At 44.8% G+C, this 21,221-nt stretch overlaps 1 protein-coding gene across 1 annotated transcript in view; it reads right to left on the reverse strand.

Moving 5' to 3' along the window:
* The window catches only part of PDILT (protein disulfide isomerase like, testis expressed), a 286,134-nt gene that overhangs the window by 174,446 nt on the left and 90,467 nt on the right, over positions 1 to 21,221 (reverse strand). Inside the window, exons 5-6 of the mRNA XM_069646703.1 lie at positions 20,275 to 20,385; positions 8,082 to 8,207 (exon numbers count right to left, since the gene is read on the reverse strand). Coding sequence (XP_069502804.1) covers positions 8,082 to 8,207; positions 20,275 to 20,385 — 237 coding nt within the window. The remainder of the gene's footprint in view (positions 1 to 8,081; positions 8,208 to 20,274; positions 20,386 to 21,221) is intronic.

Consider the following 21,221-nt stretch of genomic DNA (forward strand, 5'->3'; position numbering starts at 1 on the left):
ATTCCTGACCATGTTCACAGATAGTCCTACATTACCAGTCAGATTACCAGTTTACATATTATCAGGTGCGACGGGCGGGCTGCCAAAAAGAACCACACTGACTCCTAAAGTCAAGTTTCAATGGTGTTTTTAAACTTGATTATCTGAATGTCTGGTTTCTTTTTCTCTTCGAGTTGCTCAGGGCCTAATGGGATGGGAACTTTGGTGCTAGGGCCTGCCTTTTCCTCTCTCAACCACCGGGGCCGGAGTCCAACCTCCCAGCCCCTGACCTCCCTACCAGGCTGTTAGTCACTACCGATCGGTAACACCTATCTGTTCTTCTAACTATGACTACAGGTGTTTTCCCTAAGACACTGGCTATCTGTCTCCCTAGGGAACTTCTAACTTTCCCTCTCCTCTCGTTGGTTAGTCTTTCTGGGAATAGGGAATGGAGCCTTCTTTTACGCAGCGTCATGCTCACACCTTTCACACCCCTGCACTATACTGAACCTTCTAACTGTTCTCTTCCCAGCACATAACTGTCCGTCCAACCTCACACTCCACCTTTCCACCTCTGCCCTTCAATCTTACTTCCTTTCCTACACTTTTCTTACTCCCATCTACTCCTCTACCTGTATTCCTTCTTCTCCCTCCTTCCTCTCACACTACTTCTCCACATCCTACTGTTCCTCGAATACTAATTCCTATATATCAATATCTACTTCTATTCTCCCACTCACTGTTCTCTTTCCGCTACTGCCACTAACTTGCTCTCTCTCTCTCTCTCTCTCTCTCTCTCTCTCTCTCTACTACCTTCCCAGTTACTCAGGGATATGGTGCCCTGCACACCTCTTTCACTTTTATAGATACCCAGGGATACAATGCCATGTTCACCGTCTGCTACTACCTCCCCCTCTACCACTAATGTTCTGCGCTGGCTACTCCCACCACCTACCAACTCTACTTTCAACCACTCCTACCTCCACCCTACCTCCACCACTACTGTGACTACCCCCACTACTCCTACTCTTCCTCTGCTGCTTACACTCCTCTCTCTCACACAAACACTCTTCAGACCCCCTTCACAACAATAGCCTCTGCACTGTCACTTTCGCCTCCATTGGTCTCTCGGACGTCCTCCACCGCCTCCTGTCCTCACCCAACTAACCCATACTTGCCCACTCACACACACTTCCTTAAGTGCCCCACCCCCTCCCAGGATTGGCTACTTAGCCCGGCCAATACCGGCAGGTATGTTCTTCCCCTTTTCCAACATGGACCCTGCTTGTGTCCCGGGATGCTCGAACAGGCAAGGCGTCCTTTGCACATGTTGTGATTTTTCGGTGCATCCCCTGCCAGGGATGCCATTGACGTTGCGTGTTCTCTGGCGTCCTGCTGCTCCTGTTTCCCCTGGGCAGCTTCTTCATTGGTGGTCCGGAGGCCGCCGTCTCTGCCAATAAGTAGGGGTGGGGAGGTGGCCTGCCTACATCAAGGCACGGACGCGGTTGGGGTCCGCTCCCCACCCCCCTTGTTGACAGGGCCGTGGAGCTGGCCCTGTCACACAGGATAGACCTTGGCAGAGGACTATCCATTTATACTGTGGTTTAATACAAAAAGGGGGCAACAAAGTTTAGAAGCTATGCCTTTTTCAGGGGAGGGTATACCATACATGGCCGCTGTCTGGAATGCCCCACATTAGCATATGGTAAAGCAGAGGTCAGTCTGGCCTTGGGTCTAACATCTTCAGACATTTCCGTTCCCCTCTAACCCTCTCTCAATTCACAATTCACTACCCCTCTTCCTCCTTTGTCTCCAACTAGTCCAGGATGCTTTCACTCTAGTGACCACGCACCCCCCAGTGGATCAGGACTCAGGCTTCCCCCATTCTACGGGTTTCACCCATTCCATTCTCCCAATCACCACAGTTGTGTCACTCCTACGAGTCTCTTCTACTTTCATTTCCCTCCATTCCTGTCCCTCCCGTTATCCCTTTTTTATGACCACACCACTCCCCAGATCCTTACCATTTCCATCACTTACCCTCCCTACTATGCCTAAAATGTCCAATCAATCACATAACATCGACCTCCCTACTTTCGTCTCTGACTGCAACATCTTACCAATCCCGCCCTATTTGCGTCTTACACCGTCTCTACCTCCAATCACCCAGACCATCCCTGACAACCCTTACATTTCTTCCTCGCATGTCCTCGTCCACTTACCCCACTTCTAACCTGTCCACAGACCAACAGCACCCAACAACCCCTGACTTCCTGTTCCACAGGTCAACAGTCCCATTACAACCAAACCCTCTTGCCCTTGTGCCTCCTTGCCTCCTGACTCCAGGCATATACTGCCCTCTGCATTCCAGGAGATTCTTACTTATGCCCACTGGCCCACTTATTCTGCACCCACTTTCCCCGCCATTCCACAACCTTCAGTGCCTGATCACTCAATGGTGTTTCTTCAACCCACAGAGTCTGACACTCCCCTCCAACCCTGGATGCTCTTTCTTGACCTTTCATCACTCAGCACAGCCTAACTAGCCCCCCTCACTCACCTGCATCAAACTGATCCTACTGCTGCCATCATTTCCACTTGTCTGCCTTCCTTCTTCTCCCATGTATCACAACCTCTCTGCTTCACCCACCTTTTTTGTCCATCACTCCTGCCCTGCCTCTCAGTCCCACCATGTCACTCAGCCAGCTCTCAACTACGTACTGCCCGCCACGCTCACTTCACTACACCTACTGTTCCTAAACCTGACATGGCCCACCTGCCAGTTGTCCACTTTCTGCAATACACTCCTATGCCTTCTACCTCACCTGTTGTCTCCCATTACCAACACCTTACATTCTGAAACGATTCTCCCAATTCACCAACAGCTTCCTCCAGCCTTCCTCGTGCTCACCAATCCCTAGCCCCATTACCTGGCACACTGGCCTTCCCTCCTTCGAGCTCCATTACCACTCAAACCTATTGGTCAGATAGATCTGTTTCCATAACTCCCACCCTCACAGCCCCATCCTTCCTGTTCACCCACAAAAGCATTTTACTGAGTTATACTCACCTAACCTGACCTCGCGTCACCCACCCTGTAACCATCCACTTGACCACCCATGCATTCCCATGCCCACCTTTTTCGAATCACCCATCCATCTCAACCTATCTAGCCTGGCAACCAACCTCTATTACTCCTTCCCATTAAACGGCCTCTCTCCCACCCACAAAACCACTCACCACACCATGCCTCAACCAACCAATAAACCCATGCCTCACCATTCGTCCTACAGCCCTGAAACAGGTCTCTATCCCTTCAAACTCTCTCAGCTTCCTGGTCTACCCTCCCGTCAGAAAGACCTCAGTGGCGGGACCTCGCGTTTTAGCTACCCATGCTCAAAGCACAATCCGCACCAATACTCCCTCTCTTTAAGCGTCTTTATAGTGCCGTCTCCAACCACCCTTCATGGGTGCATAGTATTTTTTTGCTCTGAACCCCAACTGCCCTTCTGTTTCGCCTATCTAACTTGTCTACCCACACCTTATTCCTCCATCTGCACAAGCTGACTGCACCCCGCCGCCCACACTGATCTCCCTGACCCACGCAGTCCTCTCCTTTAAAAACCTTGGCTACTTCCACTGACTAGTCAACCTGAACTCACCCTGCACCTAATGGCCCCTTCCCTTACCCACCTTCATGGTCAATATTGCTCACGTATCACCCCCCACCAACCCCATATACCTATACCCTCTACTGTAGACTTTCACTCACACTCGATGATTCTGCTACTTCAGACCCCATATCTTAATGGCATATCCCTCAACCCCCCCTTAGCCACCCATATCTATAATGTTCTATCCCACTGGCTGATACCCTACCAGCTCACAGTCTCCCCCAATCTTGCTGTTCCCATTGCAGTTATCATCACACCTCAAAATGCTCAAAATGTGAGGTCCCCATACAAGCAACACTTTGCGTTTTGGGAGTTAAGGTTCAGTGTTGAGAAGGGAGAAAATAACCCAGGGGAGAGCATGCCAGAGTTACACGATGTTTGACATTCCATAACGGATGGTTTAGAAGTGCTGATCAGTGGGTGACCAGAGATTGCACTTTAACAATTAAGTGGCAGACTTGCCTTGAAGGAATTCTGACCCTTAGGTAAAAGGGATGTCATGGCAGGAGAGGGGGAAACGCAGATAGTTTGCAATGGTGCAAGGGTGCAGCAGTGGTGCCCACGTAGCATTTGAAAATCAGTTTAAGGACCACCTTGGATGGACAAGCCACGTTAGAGATCCTGTCAGAATAGTAGGTTTTCTTCTGCCCCACAGCCTCTCATTATTGCACTGTTAGTGAAGGTGTTGACTGACAGATGAGGAGTCTTCTACTATTCTTTCGCTCAGCAGGCTCTACCTGTGGCTGGCCATCAGTCATGTCTCATGCCATGCTTGGCGGCGTTCTGAGGGTGTGGATGGAGGGAAGTAACATTTAAATGTGTGTATATATAATGTGTTTTTATATATGCATTATGCATATAAATGGGGTTGCTGGAGAGTGACTTTATGAATGTATCCACATGTGAATTTGTTTATGTTCTATTCTTGACATGTTTCCACGACTCAACCTGCACTTATGCACTTCTGAGACTTGGCACTCATCTTTCAACTCTGCTATTCCTGCTTCTTTATTCGCTTCTGATACTGTGTTTACTCATACTCCTCATTCTCTGGGTCGTGGATGGGGTACTGGTATTCTTTGCCAGCCCTCCTCCATGATTCATCTTAATTCCCTCTTGTTGCCTACTTTTACGTCCTTTGAATATTCTCTTTCTAGTTTTATCTAAGTCCTGTGCTGTGACCTTTCTTTTGATCTGTCGTACTGCTGGCCCTCTTTCTACTTTCTGTGACGACAGTAATGCTTTACTTAGCGTTTCCCTGCCTTGCTATAATCCCTATTTGCTATTGGGTGACTTAAATCTGCATCTTTCTTCTTGTCATGCCTCTTCTCCAATTCTGGCTATTATTGATTCCTATTGTCTCTACCCGCTTCTTACTTCTCCTTCCCACATCTCGGGATCCTCTTTGATCTTATTTTTACCACTTCGATGTCCACCTGTGAGGTTTCGATTTTCCCTATTTACTCCTCATTTGCTCCTAAACACTTATTTAACCACGCCTGGTCCTACCCCTTCTTTTCTCTGTCGTGATCTTCATGCCTTCAATACCCTTCTCTTTGTATCTTCCTGTATTTCCACTCTTCCATTCCACTCTACTTTTTCAGCTCTCTCAATGGATGATGCTGCTTCAGCTTTCTCTGTTTCCCTTTCTATTTCTCCTGATACTCTATATTCTCTCTCTAAATTATTTCTTTCTTGTAAGCCTTCCAAGCCTTCGCTTACTCTGTAACTTTGCTCCATGCAAAGGGCTCTCCGCAGCCTGGAGCATCGCTGGCATAGATCTCGATCTGTGTCTGATGGTGTGTCTTTTTCCTCCTATCATACTTTATATGATGAGGCACTTCTTTCTTCTTAACATCTCTATTACTCTGATCTCTTACACTCTCAATCATCCCATACCTACCATCTCTTCCAATCCCTCTCTCGGCTATTGCCTCCCCCTCTGCCTGATCACTCCCTTCTCTCCACACTTACTGCATCTGACTTGGCTAACTTCTTCACTTCTAAAGTGAATTTTCTCTGTTCTGCCATTCCCCTTACTTCCCTGTCTTCTTTGTCTCCTGTTCCTCCCTCTACTTCTACTGAGGTTCTTTCTTCTTTCTCACTGATTTCTAACTCTGAAACTTCTTTACTCATCTCTCAGGGGCATCCTACTGCTTCTCCTAAAGATCCTGTTCCATCCGCTCTTTCTACTAAAATCTATCCTTCCCTCAATTGTTACATTACTAGTCTTCTTAATATCTCTCTTACTACTTCTAGTTTCCCTCTTTTATTCAAACATGCCGTTATTCTTCCTGTCCTGAAAAAACCTTCTTTGGATCCTGCCATTCCTTCCAATTTCCATCCTATTTCCCTTCTTACTTATCTTACTAAGTTATTGGAACATCTTGTTTACTCCCAGGTTTCTTCTTGTGTTACTCTTAATTCTATTCTACCTCACTTTCAGTCTGGTTTTTGAGCTCTTCATTCTACAGAAACTGCCCTTTTATCTGTCTGTGACTCTCTCCTTTCTCCCCGTTATGCCAAACACTTGTCTATTCTTATACTCTTGGACTTATCCGCTGCTTTTGATACAGTGGATCACACACCACTTCTTGAATCCCTTGCCTCTTTTGGATTTTCTGGTTCTGTAATCACATGGTTTCAATCCTATCTCTCTTATCGCACCTACTCAGTATCCTGGGCTGGTGTTAGTTCAGATCCCCTTCTTTTCTCTCTGTATACTTCTCCTTTGGCCAAATATATCTCTTCTGTTGGGTTGTCTCATCACTTTTATGCCGATGACACCCAACTATTTTGATCCTTTTCTTCCTTCACACCTGATATACACATTAACCTCTCTGCCTGTCTCTTCGCAATCAAAACTTGGATGTCATACCACTTTCTTGTTTGTAATCCGTCTAAGACTGAAATCCTCTTTTCCCCCGCTAATACTATTCCTCTCCTGCTCTCCACTCCCTTTGTCCTCTTTTCCCCTTCGTATCTGCATTCTCTCTGACTGCCCCCAACCTTGGCCTTCATCTTGATACTAATGTTTCCTTTGCTCATCATATCTTGATCACATCTTGTTCTTCTCATTTTCATCTTTTTTACATTCAGAAAGTTGTTAACAGTGCCAGTGCTTCAGTAACAACTCTGTCGGTGGGTGATGGTGCTTCCAGCAGGTCAGACCTGCCAGGCGTAACGCCCCTCCCCCACAGAGTCGGAGTGTGGTGATCCAGTACTTTTATTTCCAGACCGCCACACTCATAATGAGGCCTATTAACTGTTTTTAGAGGGGTATATGGCCATACATTGGTGCAGCCAGTATGGACAGGTGTTTTACTGTGACATGCATTTATTTAGCTGGGCATCAAGGGTAAAGCAAATATAAGTGTTATTACATAGCTAGACTATCCTACATTGGTGCAGCCAATCTTGTTATACTTTCTTACTGTAGCATGTTTTTTTAACTGGGATTTTTGGGTAAAACAAACATAATAAGTGTTATTACATGACTAGACTGGTGCAGCCAGTCTGGATACAGTTTCTTACTGAGTCATTGCCTTTTTTACTGGGCAGCAAGGGTACAGTAAGCATGATAAGACTTATACCATGGTTAGATGTGCCTACATTGGTGCAGCTAGTCTCAACATTCTTTCTTTCTTTCTTACTGGTGCATGGCATGTTGAACTGTATATCAAAGGTAAAGCAAACATAAGTGTTATTCCATAGCTAGCCTGGCCTACTATGGGGCAACCTGTCTAGCTATATTTTCTTACTGGCATGGCATTTTGTTACTGCTCATCAAGGATAGAGCAAACATGATAAGTGTTATTACATAGCTAGACTGGCCTACTTTAGTGCAGCCAATCAGGACATGTTTTCTTACTGGGGCATATCATTTTGGCAAAGTGAAAAGGAGTAGGTTCTCATATGGTATTACTGCATATATTAGTGCAGCTTGCATTGACATTTAGGGGGATAGCCAGCATGAAAATGTTTTTTATACTGGAATATGTTGTGGGCAAAGGCATTATAACAATATGCTGGAAAATGAACCTGTACACTGTTGGTGACTTGCATGTAGGGGATTTTTTCATGGGCTACTATACAAAACAGATTGCAAACTTTATGGCTTTTTACCCAATTTTTAACAGAAATTGTGCTGTAAAATGAACCATTTGTAAACATTATTTAAAAAAAATTCTCGGGGCGAGAATACACATTGCCCATCTCCCCATCCCACAAACCAACCTTTGTTGGTTTGGACTCCCTTGATACACTCAATTGCTCCTGCATATTCGAGGAAAATATTTACACCCTTCCCAAATATTCACCAGCTGTCACTGCCCCTCACTGGCTTTCAGCACCCAAGAGCTTGAAACTATGAAGTGTTCTAAAACCCTGTTGTTTCTAAGCTACTTCCACACTCCACAAAATACATACCTTTCCTCTAAATTCCACTGCAGCAGACTCATAATTTTCGTAAATCTCATTGAAGGTGTCGGAAGTCTTTGAGGTAAACAGCAGAATATGGCTTTCAACAGGAACATCGAAAATGATGACCGATGTCTGTAAAACACGAAACGTTGATATCAGCCTTATATGTCATTTGTAACTAATAACCCTGTAACTGTAACCATGACCAATATTGTATTGATGCAACATGTAATGATCTAACTTTGCATAACCACTGATGTAAGAAAAGCGCCCAGACGCCTCCGGGTTGAGTGCGCTATATACATTTCAAAAATAAATAAATAAATAGGTCACGCACAGCACCGCGAATGCACCATCTAGACCAGTAGTGGAGTGCTTTTACACACATGTCCTTCTACTGGCACACGCCTGATATCAGCTCCAGCAAGATAAAATATCTGACAAAAAGTACTAAGGTCTATTGGTGCAAATATGGAACAAAGCACTGCAATGTTGCAAACAGCATATTTGGGCAAGTGTGTACGGATTCACGTGTTTTCCTTAATGGGAATGCACAGTTATTCTTCTATTCATGAATGAAGTACTCCTTTTAGAAATAATAACACATTGGCCAGATTTGCACTGGATCAACTCCTGTGAGCATCCCAGATTTGCACCTGCTCCATTACACTTTAGTCACAAAACGGTAATCTGGAGCACATCTGTGGAGTCCTGGAGCATCCCCATCCTTGACATGCTCTTGAGCAACAATGGCCATATACAGATTTTCTCCAGTTTTAGGCTTTGTGAATTAGGATTAATGGAGCAGGTGTATATATGAGTTGCAACACATGCATCTCCTAGTTACTTCTCCAGTGCACATCTGTGTGAATCCGGTTCTGTCTGTTTCAGTTGCACCTGTCAGTGTTGTGGTACACCTGGTCATAACAACATGAAATGACGATGGATTGCTTACTCTACTCTATCAGACCTATTGAATTTCTAAAATGGTCTCATGCCGGAACAGGGAACAGATTATGAAACAAATCAGATTTTTGGTACTTTAAGGTAACCTTAGCTGATATGATTGAGCCTGTATCTAAATTTTTAAAATCAAGAGCACCTGGTCCTCATGGCCTATGCAATTGGGTCATTAAACATGACACAAGAAAATGGGCAAGAAAAACTGTACTCATTTATAATATTTTAAAAAAGGATTTAGGCAGGAGCCACCTAACAATGGAATAATAGCCTTACTTGATATTCCAGGGAAATTCTTTGCCAAAGGTTTATTGCAAGAGTTAACCTTATGAACGTATATTTATGAAATGTCTTAATTGCTGACAGAGGCAAACAGGGAACCAAAAGTGGCCCTGCAGATGTGTTTCAAAGTAACTCCATATTACACTATTCGAGCAAGCCCAATCCCTCTAAATAAAATGTGGTGGCCCCCACAAGACAATGTGGAAACAATGGTTGTTTTTTAAAGCATATGTATCCCTACATATGCATTCAAAAGTAGATAAACATAAGAAAAAAGTGGGATATAATATTTCTTAAGTGACAGGAATAACATACTAGAACATGTTGGAACTCTATAAATAACTCTTTACTTCAAATGGATGGTAGGGATGAGGAGAAATGTAGAGGGTGGGAAAGAGGAGCAGAAAACCAGGGTGACCACAGGGAAGAGGCCGATGCGGGAAGTCTCCAGAGTTCCCTGCTTGCTGAAGGAAACATGCGTGCTTGCCTTGCAATATTTTTGCATTGTTTTACAATTATAAGGAGGAGGTAAAATAATCCCGAGAAAGAGGATCGTTCAGCTTTCGTCAGGACACAACTGAGATAGAAAACATCCACCATCTCGCGATAGAATGCGAGGCCACTTGCAGAGCCAGGGAACATTTGATGTCTATTTTCGAAAGGAACATGGTTTATCCCTAGAGGTTTTTTTGGTCGAATTTAATGAGGGGAGACGATTTAGAAATCACATAATGGCAGCTTTGGAGATATGGGAAAAAATTGGAAAGCCTTTAGGATATATTCGCAAGTAATGCACATTTCTCTGCCTGTCTCATTTTAAATGCCTAGTCCATTTGTGTCCATGTTCGCGCCCCAATGATCACGGGATGCGGGCGCATTACAAATACATAAATAAATAAAATAAAAAGTACAGGGGTACCGTTTTTTTTTTCCAACAGCACGTACATTAAATAAGAAGCCGCTTTCCACAAGAATCTTAACTTTTGAAACATATCAAAATAGCTGCTAATTTGTGAAAAGGTGCAAAGATGCAAAGTACAGCAAAGTCCATTATGCAATCTGCGTGGTTTCAAATTATATTTTTAAAAGCAAGATCTAATGTAACAAACTGTATTCAGCCGAGTCAGCAAAGGTAGCCTTTATGTTGGAGGAGCTCATCTGGGATCTAGAGTACTACCAGTGGCTCATACACACATGTCGGGCAGCCCTGTGAGTACTGGCGACATAAGGACGAGAAGGCCGCTGCATATGTGGAGCCCGAGCAGGGCCGGGAACTGAGAAGCGGAGAAGGCCGGCGGCAGAGAGGTTGTCATTGGCCGGAGCGGGGGAAGCAGTGCTGTTAAGTAGGCATTGAGAAGATTCTCCAGTCTGTATCAAGAAATAGAGCCATGAGTCTAGCCAATGCGTCACTGTCGCATCACTCCATTGTCGAACTAATCACAGAAAGGGCTCTCAAAGTGAACTAATTAAAATCTGGAGCCACCGCTAAATTTCTGTGACCAGCCCATGATGCACCTGTGTTTGCAGCCCTTTTACAAATAAACTGGAAGGACCAAAGATGGTGCTCTCTTTTCAAAGCCGGCCTTTTAGATATGAATGGTTGTCATGGCAGGAAATGGGCCATGACATTTGGGGAGGAAGTACAAATATCATCGCTGGATTTGTAACGACAGTAGGAGTTGGATATATATTCAGGCACAGTCCCATTAGTCACTTTAGGCTAATTCCGAAGCTGTGGCTATTTGAAGCCCCCGCCCCCCGCGTTGGTTGAAGAAGAGCCTTTGCCAAAGGGCACAGGGGTGACTTGCATTGTAGAGCTGGAGGTGCCCCGAGCTTGTGAGATCCTTCTGCATAATATGTTTGAGTTGTTGAGACTGTTCGGTGGCTTGAGAGCAGGTGCCTGGAAGACATGCAGAACACCATTCGGTAGCTGTTGTCCCTCGGTCCTTCTAGTTGTCAAAAAAGTGTCCTTCACTAGATCACATGCCCCAGAGGAAGACCAGCAGAAGAGCTACAAGTGGCACTGTCTCTACATGGTACGCATGAAATACTCATGGTGCTGCAACCGCATTGGGGCTGGGAAAAGTGCCTGGCCGGACTCTGTCATTCGACAGCATTGTCCAAGAAGAAACCTAAGAGCCATCAGGATGATTTCAAGATGTGATGGTCATCTCTGCCTTGAAGCAAGATTATCTCAAATTTCTTCACAGAACCCTGCTATCCTTTCAGTTCAAAAGCATCACACTCACTTCAGATGCTTGAAAGCACCTGCTCTGAAGAATTCCTCACTGAAAGACCTGAACAGGGAGCGCACCAAGCCAATACAAGAACCTCATTTCATGCCTCACTCCTCTGCAGTACCTTCCCAGTGCAAGGAACCTTGCATTCTGGTCTAAAGCAGGAATCTGCAACCTTTAGCTCACCAGATGTTTTTGGCTACAACACCCATCAGCCCTAACTAGCATAGTCTATTGTGTGGTACCATGGGAATTGTAGTCTAAAACATCTGTAGCTATGTAGGCTGCGCTGCAGACTCCTGATCTAAAGTCTTCATCACTGCTAGCCCCTTTCCATCTGAGGCTGTTGAACTCTCTTTACACATTAAACATGACCTCCACCTACTTGAGGTCACTGAGACCCAAAATGCCTTCCAATCCAAAAGTAACTTCTCTCAATGTGCCCAACTTCCATTTTTAGTCCAAACTGGTGAGGTCTCATCCCGAATCAGCAGAAAAGACTCCTAAGCACACTGAGTATTTTTCTCCATTTGTCCAGCATGATAGCCATGCTTCTGTTTCCAAACTTGCCTTTTTGTTAGCATTTAGTTGTGGCATTTGTACTATTTGCCCATCCACCATTGCCTGCAGCTTACATTATCGGTTAACTGCATTCTTACATTTGTGTTTCTTGTGGCATCCACCAGCACCTCTGGCAGGTTCAAGCCTTGAGCTTGGCCAGCTTCTTAAATGAAGTCAGTGATAGCTAATACAGTATTTGGATCACCTCTGCTTCAGAATAGCTGGATCAGAATGTTCTAGAAGCTTGGCTCGGGGGTATTAGCCCACTGCTTTCTCTATATTGCCAAATAGCACGCCACTCTACACAAGACATTCTGAGAAAGAAACTAGAGAGCAATAGGTCAACCCGGAGGTGCTAAATTCAAAGAAAGTGCGTGTCCAGCAGAGATCCGCACTGCTTCTCATGGCGAGCGGATAATTTCCTTGTCAAAAGTATGCAAGTGTATGAGGACGCACATTCTCGACTGGTAATCAAGCCATTTAGTAATGGCGGTGGCCCTGCCAAAACTCGTGGGGTTACCTTCTTAGTCTCGCTGCTTCTCTTGCTTGCGCTGTCATGAGTGGGAGACCTTAGAAAGAACCTACCCGCATTCTTGCCAACCCTACTGATTTAGGCGGTAGGATACCGCTTTTTAAGCAGTCCTACAGCCTACCGCTTTATTGGCAACAAATACTGATTTTAAAAAAAAACGTATTTTTATTTTTTTACATTTTTTTTTGCCTACGCCAGCTCGGCGGAGTCTTTCAAGGGCTCCCCCGACCTGGCGTAGTGGGAGAAGGCGCGGCATGCAGGCTTTTGATGTCAAAAGGCACCCACGGCGGTGGGCTAAATGCGCCCCTCCGCCGCGGATGCCTTTGCCAAAAGGCGCCTTTAGCCCCCCACCAAGCCAGCTCAGGGGAGTCTTTCATGGACTTTCGCGAGCTGGCGTAGCGGGAGAAGGCACAGCATGCAGGCTTTTGATGTAAAAGGCACCCACGGCGGTGGGCTAAATGCGCCCCTCCGCCGTGGGTGCCTTTGACAAAAGGCGCCATTATCCCCCCACCACTGCAGCTCGGGGGAGTCTTTCAAGGACTTCCCCAAGCTGGTCTAGCCGGAGAAGGTGCAGCATGCAGGCTTTTGATGTAAAAGGCGCCCACGGCAGTGGGCTAAATGCGCCCCTCCACCGCGGGTGCCTTTGACAAAAGGCGCCATTAGCCCCCCCACCACGCCACCTCGGGGGAGTCTTTCAAGGGCTCCCCCGAGCTGGCGTGGTGACAGAAGGCGTGGCAGGCGCCTCATTATCATTGAATGCACCCACGGTGGCGGGCGCATTCAATGACAATGGGCTGCTGACGCGCCCTATTCCTATCATTACCTCCTCGCCTGACTATTTTTGGTCACAGAATGTTGGCAAGTATGTACCCGCCTGTCTTTTTACAAGGGCTTTTCGAATAACTGTGGGACTTCCTCGTGAATTCATCTTTTGTCATTGTTTGGAACACATTCTTTAACGGCGTTATCGTGAATCCATCAAGGTTTCTTAAACGACTCAGAAAAGCCATTTAATCTCTGGCAGATCGCCGAGTAATCTATTGCTGCAGTCATGTATTTATATTTCTCTATAAACAAAAGAAAAGCTGAAAGTTTGACATTTCCTTCGTATGGTAAACTGCGTTTTGGGGTGAGAACAAAATGTGAAGTAAACAAGGAACAGAAAGGCGTCGCAGAGCGTTGGTAAGCTTCCTTGTTAGAAAGCAGTGGCAGAATAGGCAGGGATCTCAGAAATCCCGCCTGGGAGGAGTGACATGGCACTTCAGCTATGCCCAGTCCCAGTGTTCTTGTAGAAATCCTCCCCCCCCTGCAAATGTTCGAGAACGTTCGAAGAGTAACAAAGCTCAGGGGTAAGCTGTTCTTTACAACAACTATTGAAATCTGGCCCTAGGGCACTACCGGGTGGCAGAGCAGTGCATAAATAGGTAACACTATGACATAAAAAGCTCCAGTGGTGCGTTTAATGTTCACCTAATCCTAGCCAGAAACCGCCATGTTGACCATAAGGTCCAATAAAGCTTTAAATGAAATTTGCAACACAGTGCATTTTTGAGGGGGTATGGGTATTTCTTGTAGCACAGACGGAGTTCCAAGAAGGCACTGATCACTGCACAAACGAGATACCGTAGCAAAGGCCTTTCAAACCTCTTTTTTTTTTTCATATAGCACACCCTCCCCAGGGACGTCATTCAGGGGTCGCCCTGTGGTCTCTCTTGTTACCGCTAACATCCCTTTTTTTAATATCTTTTTTTCTTTCAAATCCAAGCTCCTGCGCTGTGGCCAGCACCATGTGGCTCTCTGTTTCTGGAGTTGCTGGTTTTCTTTTTCAGCCCTCTTAAAAAAAAACAGGGGGTTCCACAAGTGTAACACTTTGAGCAGTGACCCTAAATAAGAAAGAATAGGAATAACAAATAATTTGTCTTTCTGGAATTCTATACACTAATTGCTAGGCTCATTAAAGGTTTATTTCAGGCACACTTCAGGGGGTGAGTCGCTGATTTAGTCTGTTATTAAAGACCTCGAATTCACAATGCAGGCAAAAACTTCCAAAAAGCATTTAGCGTAGAATAAGCATCCATTTTGGACTATGTATTTTGCTTTTTGCAAGTTGCAGTTATAGAATGTTTTTTTTCTGCTGTTGTTTCTGTTATGATCATCAGAAGACATTCCATCTCAGTGTCCTTGGTCACTTGACAAAATCCTTGCGCCTAAAAGCTTGTGTAGAAATGTTTCACCATAGAACATAATGTGGCCCTTGATTTCATTGTGCCACAATTAATGCTTTGTTGTAATGTGTCTATCTTTCCTATCTCCCTGGAATGCTGGTCAGGGTGTTTGTGGTAAAGACTGCCCAGAGTATGGGATGCCGATTGAGTCCATCCTCTGAAGCCTGAAAAGTAGATCCACGCAGGCTTGACATGTGGCCAACTTTGCACCAGACCTGCAGATGAACTGGCCTGTTGGTAGATCTGTTACCAGTTTAATGGTATCCACTACAGAGTGTAATCTGCTTTCTGACTTTGAGAACATTCAGACATATAATTGCTAATTTTACTATAACCGGTAAGATAGCTATAGCCGGTAAAATAGCTCCGTGGGTTGAGCGCTCGCTACAGCAATGTGTGTTTGATCTGCAGGTTTGAATCCCGACAAGGCCAACTCAGCTATTCATCCTTCTGAGGTTGATAAATGAGTGTCAACAAAGGTTGGGTGATAGTGTATGCAGATTTGTTCTATATAAAGGGTGTAAGCACTATATAATAACACATCATTATCTTTTGGCCTTGGGCGTCTGCTTGCATTGACATTAATTTGCTAATATGGGCCTACACACAATGATATTAATGATACATATGGTGATTCATTCTTGTATGAAATGTATATCTGTCAAGGGTTTTGACCCATGTTAAATCAATAGACTGGGTGGATGTGGGGATGAGCTGTCGCCGCCCATCATTCCATCCCAGAACCAGGAAAAACGCGCGGTTGTGCACACACCAAAATGGTTGTCTAACCTGCCACCCACCAGTGCCAGCATGATGGACCGGAAGCGCCAGGGGTGAAAGGTGGTGTCAAAGGAAAAATAACAGTGTTGTTAGACCAAAAGCACCTTAAAATCACCTTTGTTTTCCTGAATGCAAGCTCAAAGTGCCTATTTCGAACATTGCAGGATATTCAAAAGTCTTACTGAACACCAGCAGACATCTGGCAGAATGAAGTGTTGTGTGCATACAAAATCTGGGAAGATGAAGAGCCCAAAACAATGTTATAACAAAACTGGCTGAGCTGTGGATGTCAGCGGCTTAATTGAAATTGGATTTAAAACCACTAAAATCTAAATGTTTAAATTAAATGAGTGACCTACTTTTGAGTGTCACATAGTTGCAACTGTTAAATGTCATGGTTTTGAACTTAGAATCAGCATTCTAGCTGCATGTCACAACCGCAGGTTCCTGGCGTTTATGGAAGAGGTGGAAATATGGCGGTCGTCAGACTGTGCCGCCACGTTGTGCTCCCTAGCGCTGTTAGCGGTCTAGTTATTTCCATCATGGCTGCCGCCGAGAGTACTTCTCTGTTTACGCTCGGCAGTTTGGCGCGTTGCAACTTCTGAATTCTTCTTCGTTGCTAGCGCTCCACAGTTCTCTCGCTTGGCGCTGATCCGCTCCTGTCCTTTTTTCCCCTGCTTACCTCTCTCATTCCGTTGTCTCTCTCTCTCTCTTACTGGTGCCCATTTATTTGTACTTGGGCGCTAGGATTGCTCGCCTCCCTTCTCTTCTCCTGCCTTTACTCCTTGAGTTCTCTCTCTCTGGCTCCCCCCCCCCTGTCTGCATTCAGTGCCGTTCTCTCTACTCTTCTTGCTGAGCCTTACCATCAGTTTTGCTGGTCTCCCATTTTCCAGCTGGCTTTGGATCCTTCTCTCGTTCCGCTGCATCGGATATCTACACTCCAAAGGGGTTTTTGTGCCGTAAGGCTTTTCCCCTTGTCTCACTTGTCTGTCGCGGGGGGAGTCACCACGGATTCGTTCCCAAAGGGTCGCGGTGGCTTCCTCCCGAGGCCGACCCTATCTACACAAGGAGCGGAGGACTTTTACTCGTCGACCCCGCGGAAGGAAGTTGGACTTCTCGTCTTCATCAGGTGAGGAGGAAGGGGAATTGGAAGACTCTCAGGGTTCGAGTGGGGTGGACAACATAACGGAAAACCCTGTCGATACACCCACAGCGTCAGGCATTGTTGATACTGCATGTGTAAAAATTGTAGGTTTGATTTAAACTGGGAACTAAAGTGACATTTAGCTGAATTCTGCCTGACAACTACCCCCGACAGGAGAAACCTGCTCAGCCACTCTTCCCAGGCCTAGCTGCATCCTGCTGCCCCTGCCAAAAGGAGATGACACCTCTCTGATTGGGTTAGGGGAGGAGCACCTGGGGACTGCAGGAAGTTGAACAAAGCCCTGTCCTGGACTCAGGCAAATGTTATATTGGGGAGGCCGTAAAGTGGCTTCCTCTTCGGAGAAACTGGGGGGGGGCAGTGCCTGTGAGAGCAAACTGAGCTTGGGGGAAGTGGATAAACCAGTTATTCCACCATGTGATGTGGGAAGCCACACCCCTGACCAGGGCATAATTTTAAAAAGATAGATAACTCATAGTACGGACTGGTCAAAATTATATAAGTAATATCATTATTCTTGTGATTTTTCTGTGCACGCTTTAAGAGGTGTTAGGACCATGTGGTGTATTCTGGGGGGTCGCTAGCAGAAAATAGGGTCTTACTCCAAATGTCTGCATGTTACAAATCTGACACTTCATCAATTAATGTCCATACTCCTTGCGCACATTTGTGTAATTTTTGGTAAATGTCCGATATTGGTAAACCGACCAAAAAGCGCAAAATGTTGTCATTTCTGAATCCCAGCTCGCAGGAACATGGGGCTTGAACAGAGACCTGTCTTAATTCATCTGTAATATGTACATGTAATGTCAACCACTTGTGTATCTGGAAAATATGTATTTGAATTAAATATAGATTTGTGGGCAAATTGACCAGGGGAGGATCCTCTGACCCATAAACAGACCTCATCATGATGACAATCCATTTCCTTCCCCCAATCATGGGAGAGGGGAGAATTGGGCCAGTGACAAGTAGAGAGGGGCAGGCTCAGTTAGGCCACGCACACACCCACTTTCTAAACACATAAAAAGGAACATTGAAACCCAGGTAGGGACATTCATTTTCCACTTTCTTGCGGGATGCTTTGCCGGGAGACTTCAGACTTCACATCCAGAGATCCAGACTTCAAATCCATCAATCTCCAGAACCTGTAGCAGAAATTAACTCCAGAATTTGTAGTTGAGAGGCCTGAATCCACAAGCTGAATCCTCTTCAGCAGGCCTCAAAACCAACCAAACTATTCAACAGCCGGGCGAGCTGTTTGAATTTTTTGCCAAGAACTTTTGCGAGAACCTGTAGCAGTATCCAGAAAGCAGTGCTGTATCCGGAACCAGAGAGAACCACAAACCAGACCGTTGTGAGCAGAACCGGTGCTTGACAGACCCAGAGAGCAGAGCTGACCCAGAAAGCCGGGACTTCAGAACCACCCGCCGGAAGTCCCGTCCAACCTGACCAGACCTTGACGGCTTAGTTCAAAAATATAGTGTGAGTACTCACTGTGCCAAAACCAATCTCTTAGTTTAAAATAATCTAATCCAAACTATTTTAGCCTATTAGAACTGTCTCCTAGAATCGTGTCATTCTGTCATCTTTAAAACTGAAAACTGTCATCTGTCATTCTGAGCTTTAAAATTTCAAATCCGAAAAACTACCTTGACTAAATCGGCCGTATCTCCTGAACCGTTTGTGCTAGGAGCAAGATTTTAAGATTCTAGGCATTCCAACGAACCTAGAACCGACTTGCTACTCCTTATAGGGCCTCCGTAATTACGCTCGACGCACGCGATTACATTTGCCGCGATTTGACATTTTGCACAATTTCAGCCATGTGTAAAAATCAGCAGCTCCTTGCTTTCCTTTGCTAAAATTCGTTTTAACCTGCTAGTTACTCATAGATCATTGCTAAAGTGAGCCTGAACTAATATAAACTAGATATCACTCACTCTGAACCTCCTACAGGGAATTAAAATCAATTTTAGCATAATTTCACTTCATTGCCACCACATTCAAAGCATTTTGGGCCTGTGTTTTAAAATCATACCTGTTTTTCTCTAAGCTTGCTAGGGGGGGGAACTGCATTTCGTATTGGATTTTGTTGGGATTCTTGAAGACTGTGTGCTCGCCTTCCATTTCTTACATTGCAAGGGGGGGGGGTGAATTGCCAGAGAAAAAGTGATTATATTATCTTTTGCTAAATCACATCAAGTTATTTCCGTACTCCATTTTATTCATCATTGCATTGTCCTTGAAGCCATAAAAGCATTCTCAGCTACTTCATCCTCTATCACTTCTAAGCCATCAAAACGAGTGTACCACTGTAACATTATCCATTGTTGATCACTATCAGATTCACAAGTGTACTATCCATTATCAATTTATTTATAGAAGTGGGGTATATATACATATATATATTTTGTTTAATTTTTCAAATAAACCTTTTAAATTTGCAAAACAAGCCTACTTCTTGGCTCAGTGTGGTCAAGGGGTCAAGGGGGATTCTAAGAGAGGGGTGTTATACAAGGGTTCATCATCCAGATTATAACTTGCCATAAAAATATATCAATAAGGGTTTCCATCAGCATCCCAGACTAGGCATTGACTTAGCTGCAGTGTTGAATTGAATCCGCTTACATATCACATTACAGTGATATCGTAATAATATTGTTCGTAGTGTACTTAGGAACAATGCTATGTGATGCCATTTCCTGTTTTGTCAAAGGGTGAAAGATCGTGTTCTATCGCTTCCTGTGATGTCACTTTGGGGTGGGATCAAATGACATCACTTCCTGTGATGTCATGAGAGGTCAAGGGTCGTGTGATGTCACTTCCGCCACCTGTGGCATTTCAGTGAAATGACGTCCCTGACCCTCCCTCAGTTTTTGCAGTTTCCTAATAATACAAATAAAATGTGTTACAAGTGCCCAGGTTAATGGTTCTCAGCCCATTCACATCAAAGGGATGAATGGGTGAGTGAGTCTGGCACATGTGGATCTAAAACACAGATATCGCCAGCAGGCAAGTGGCTCAATGGTCTACATAGAACATTAGGACATCTAGCGTCTAGATAATTGGAACTGTAATGTGTAGGTGAAGTAAGCAATTGACACAGTTCACTGTCAAGTTGCTATTTTACACATTCATTTGAAAGTACACATATTTACAATTTGGGACGGGGAGACTTGGGATTTCTTGTACTAGATTCAGGAATAGAACCCTTTCCTGGAATAAAGTACATTCATCTCTAGAGTGCATCTTCGCACAGTATATTAATCACACAAATATAAATTGAGCTAAATTGACCAGTGAGCCATACACTTCTTTAAAAAAAAATCACCAAGCTTTCCAGTCAGATTATTATTCTATACAGCTGAGGGTGAAGGCGAGCAAGTGAATGAAAACCGCAGGGTTGCGCGCTATCTCATAGGTATATTTCAATGGAATATGATGAAAGAATGCATACCTCAAGATTATATTCTGTGACCAAATCCATGTTATAGCTTCTGATCAACCTTACAAGATCCAATTTGCTTTCGATGTCAGCTTCGGAAATGTCATAGCGGGCAGGTTTCCCCTAGGAGAGCAGTAAAACAAATCTTTATTCATTGCCATGCAGTTTGGTCATTTCATAAATTGTTTTGCAAACCCAAACTTTCTTTACTGTTAGTGATCCTTGTCTGAAGGGATCCACAACACATAAAAACCTCTGATAACATACAATGCTGTTAACATATATAAATATATGTTAACACCATTCTTCACCTCTAGTTCCGAGCCACATCACCAAGGCGTTCTGGGTATGTAAATTAGCAGAAATGCAAGCATTTTGCTTTAAATAATTGCCTTTGTCTTACAGGACAGTGCTACTTTATACACAGTTTAATCAACCCAAGACAGACATTTCTCAAGACTGCAGACAACTGCATACCTGGTTTTACCCTTATTAGGGATCATCAGTTTAGTATAGGGTGATCATCTTATGGTTGGCGCATTGAGGCATGTTTAGCAAAGACCAGCAAAGTTACGGTGGATTTGAAAAGGCTTGGAAAAAACAGTTTCACCTGAATTGTCAAGGTAGAATTATCCAGCAACACTTCAACTTGAAAATCATCATCGCAAAGTGAGACTCTGCTCGTGGAACACCAGAGGGCATTCACACTTAACTGTCCCAGGAGACGTCAACCTAGGGCAATACGACATCATATGTCTCCAGGAGACATGGCTAACAAGTGCACCAACCCTAGAGGGGTTTGAGATAAAAATGGCCCAAGCAGCCAAGGGACATTTAGGGAGACCAATGTCTGGGCTTTTGATCGCATGCCGCACTTGAAGTGGACTCTCTATTGGCCTAACCGTAACCGCAAACCTGTCCCTCCTGGCAGTAAGTGTTACATGGAAACAAGAAAATAA

Source organism: Ambystoma mexicanum, chromosome 2q, assembly GCF_040938575.1.
Source record: "Ambystoma mexicanum isolate Mex_15411 chromosome 2q, UKY_AmexF1_1, whole genome shotgun sequence".
NCBI lineage: Eukaryota > Metazoa > Chordata > Amphibia > Caudata > Ambystomatidae > Ambystoma > Ambystoma mexicanum.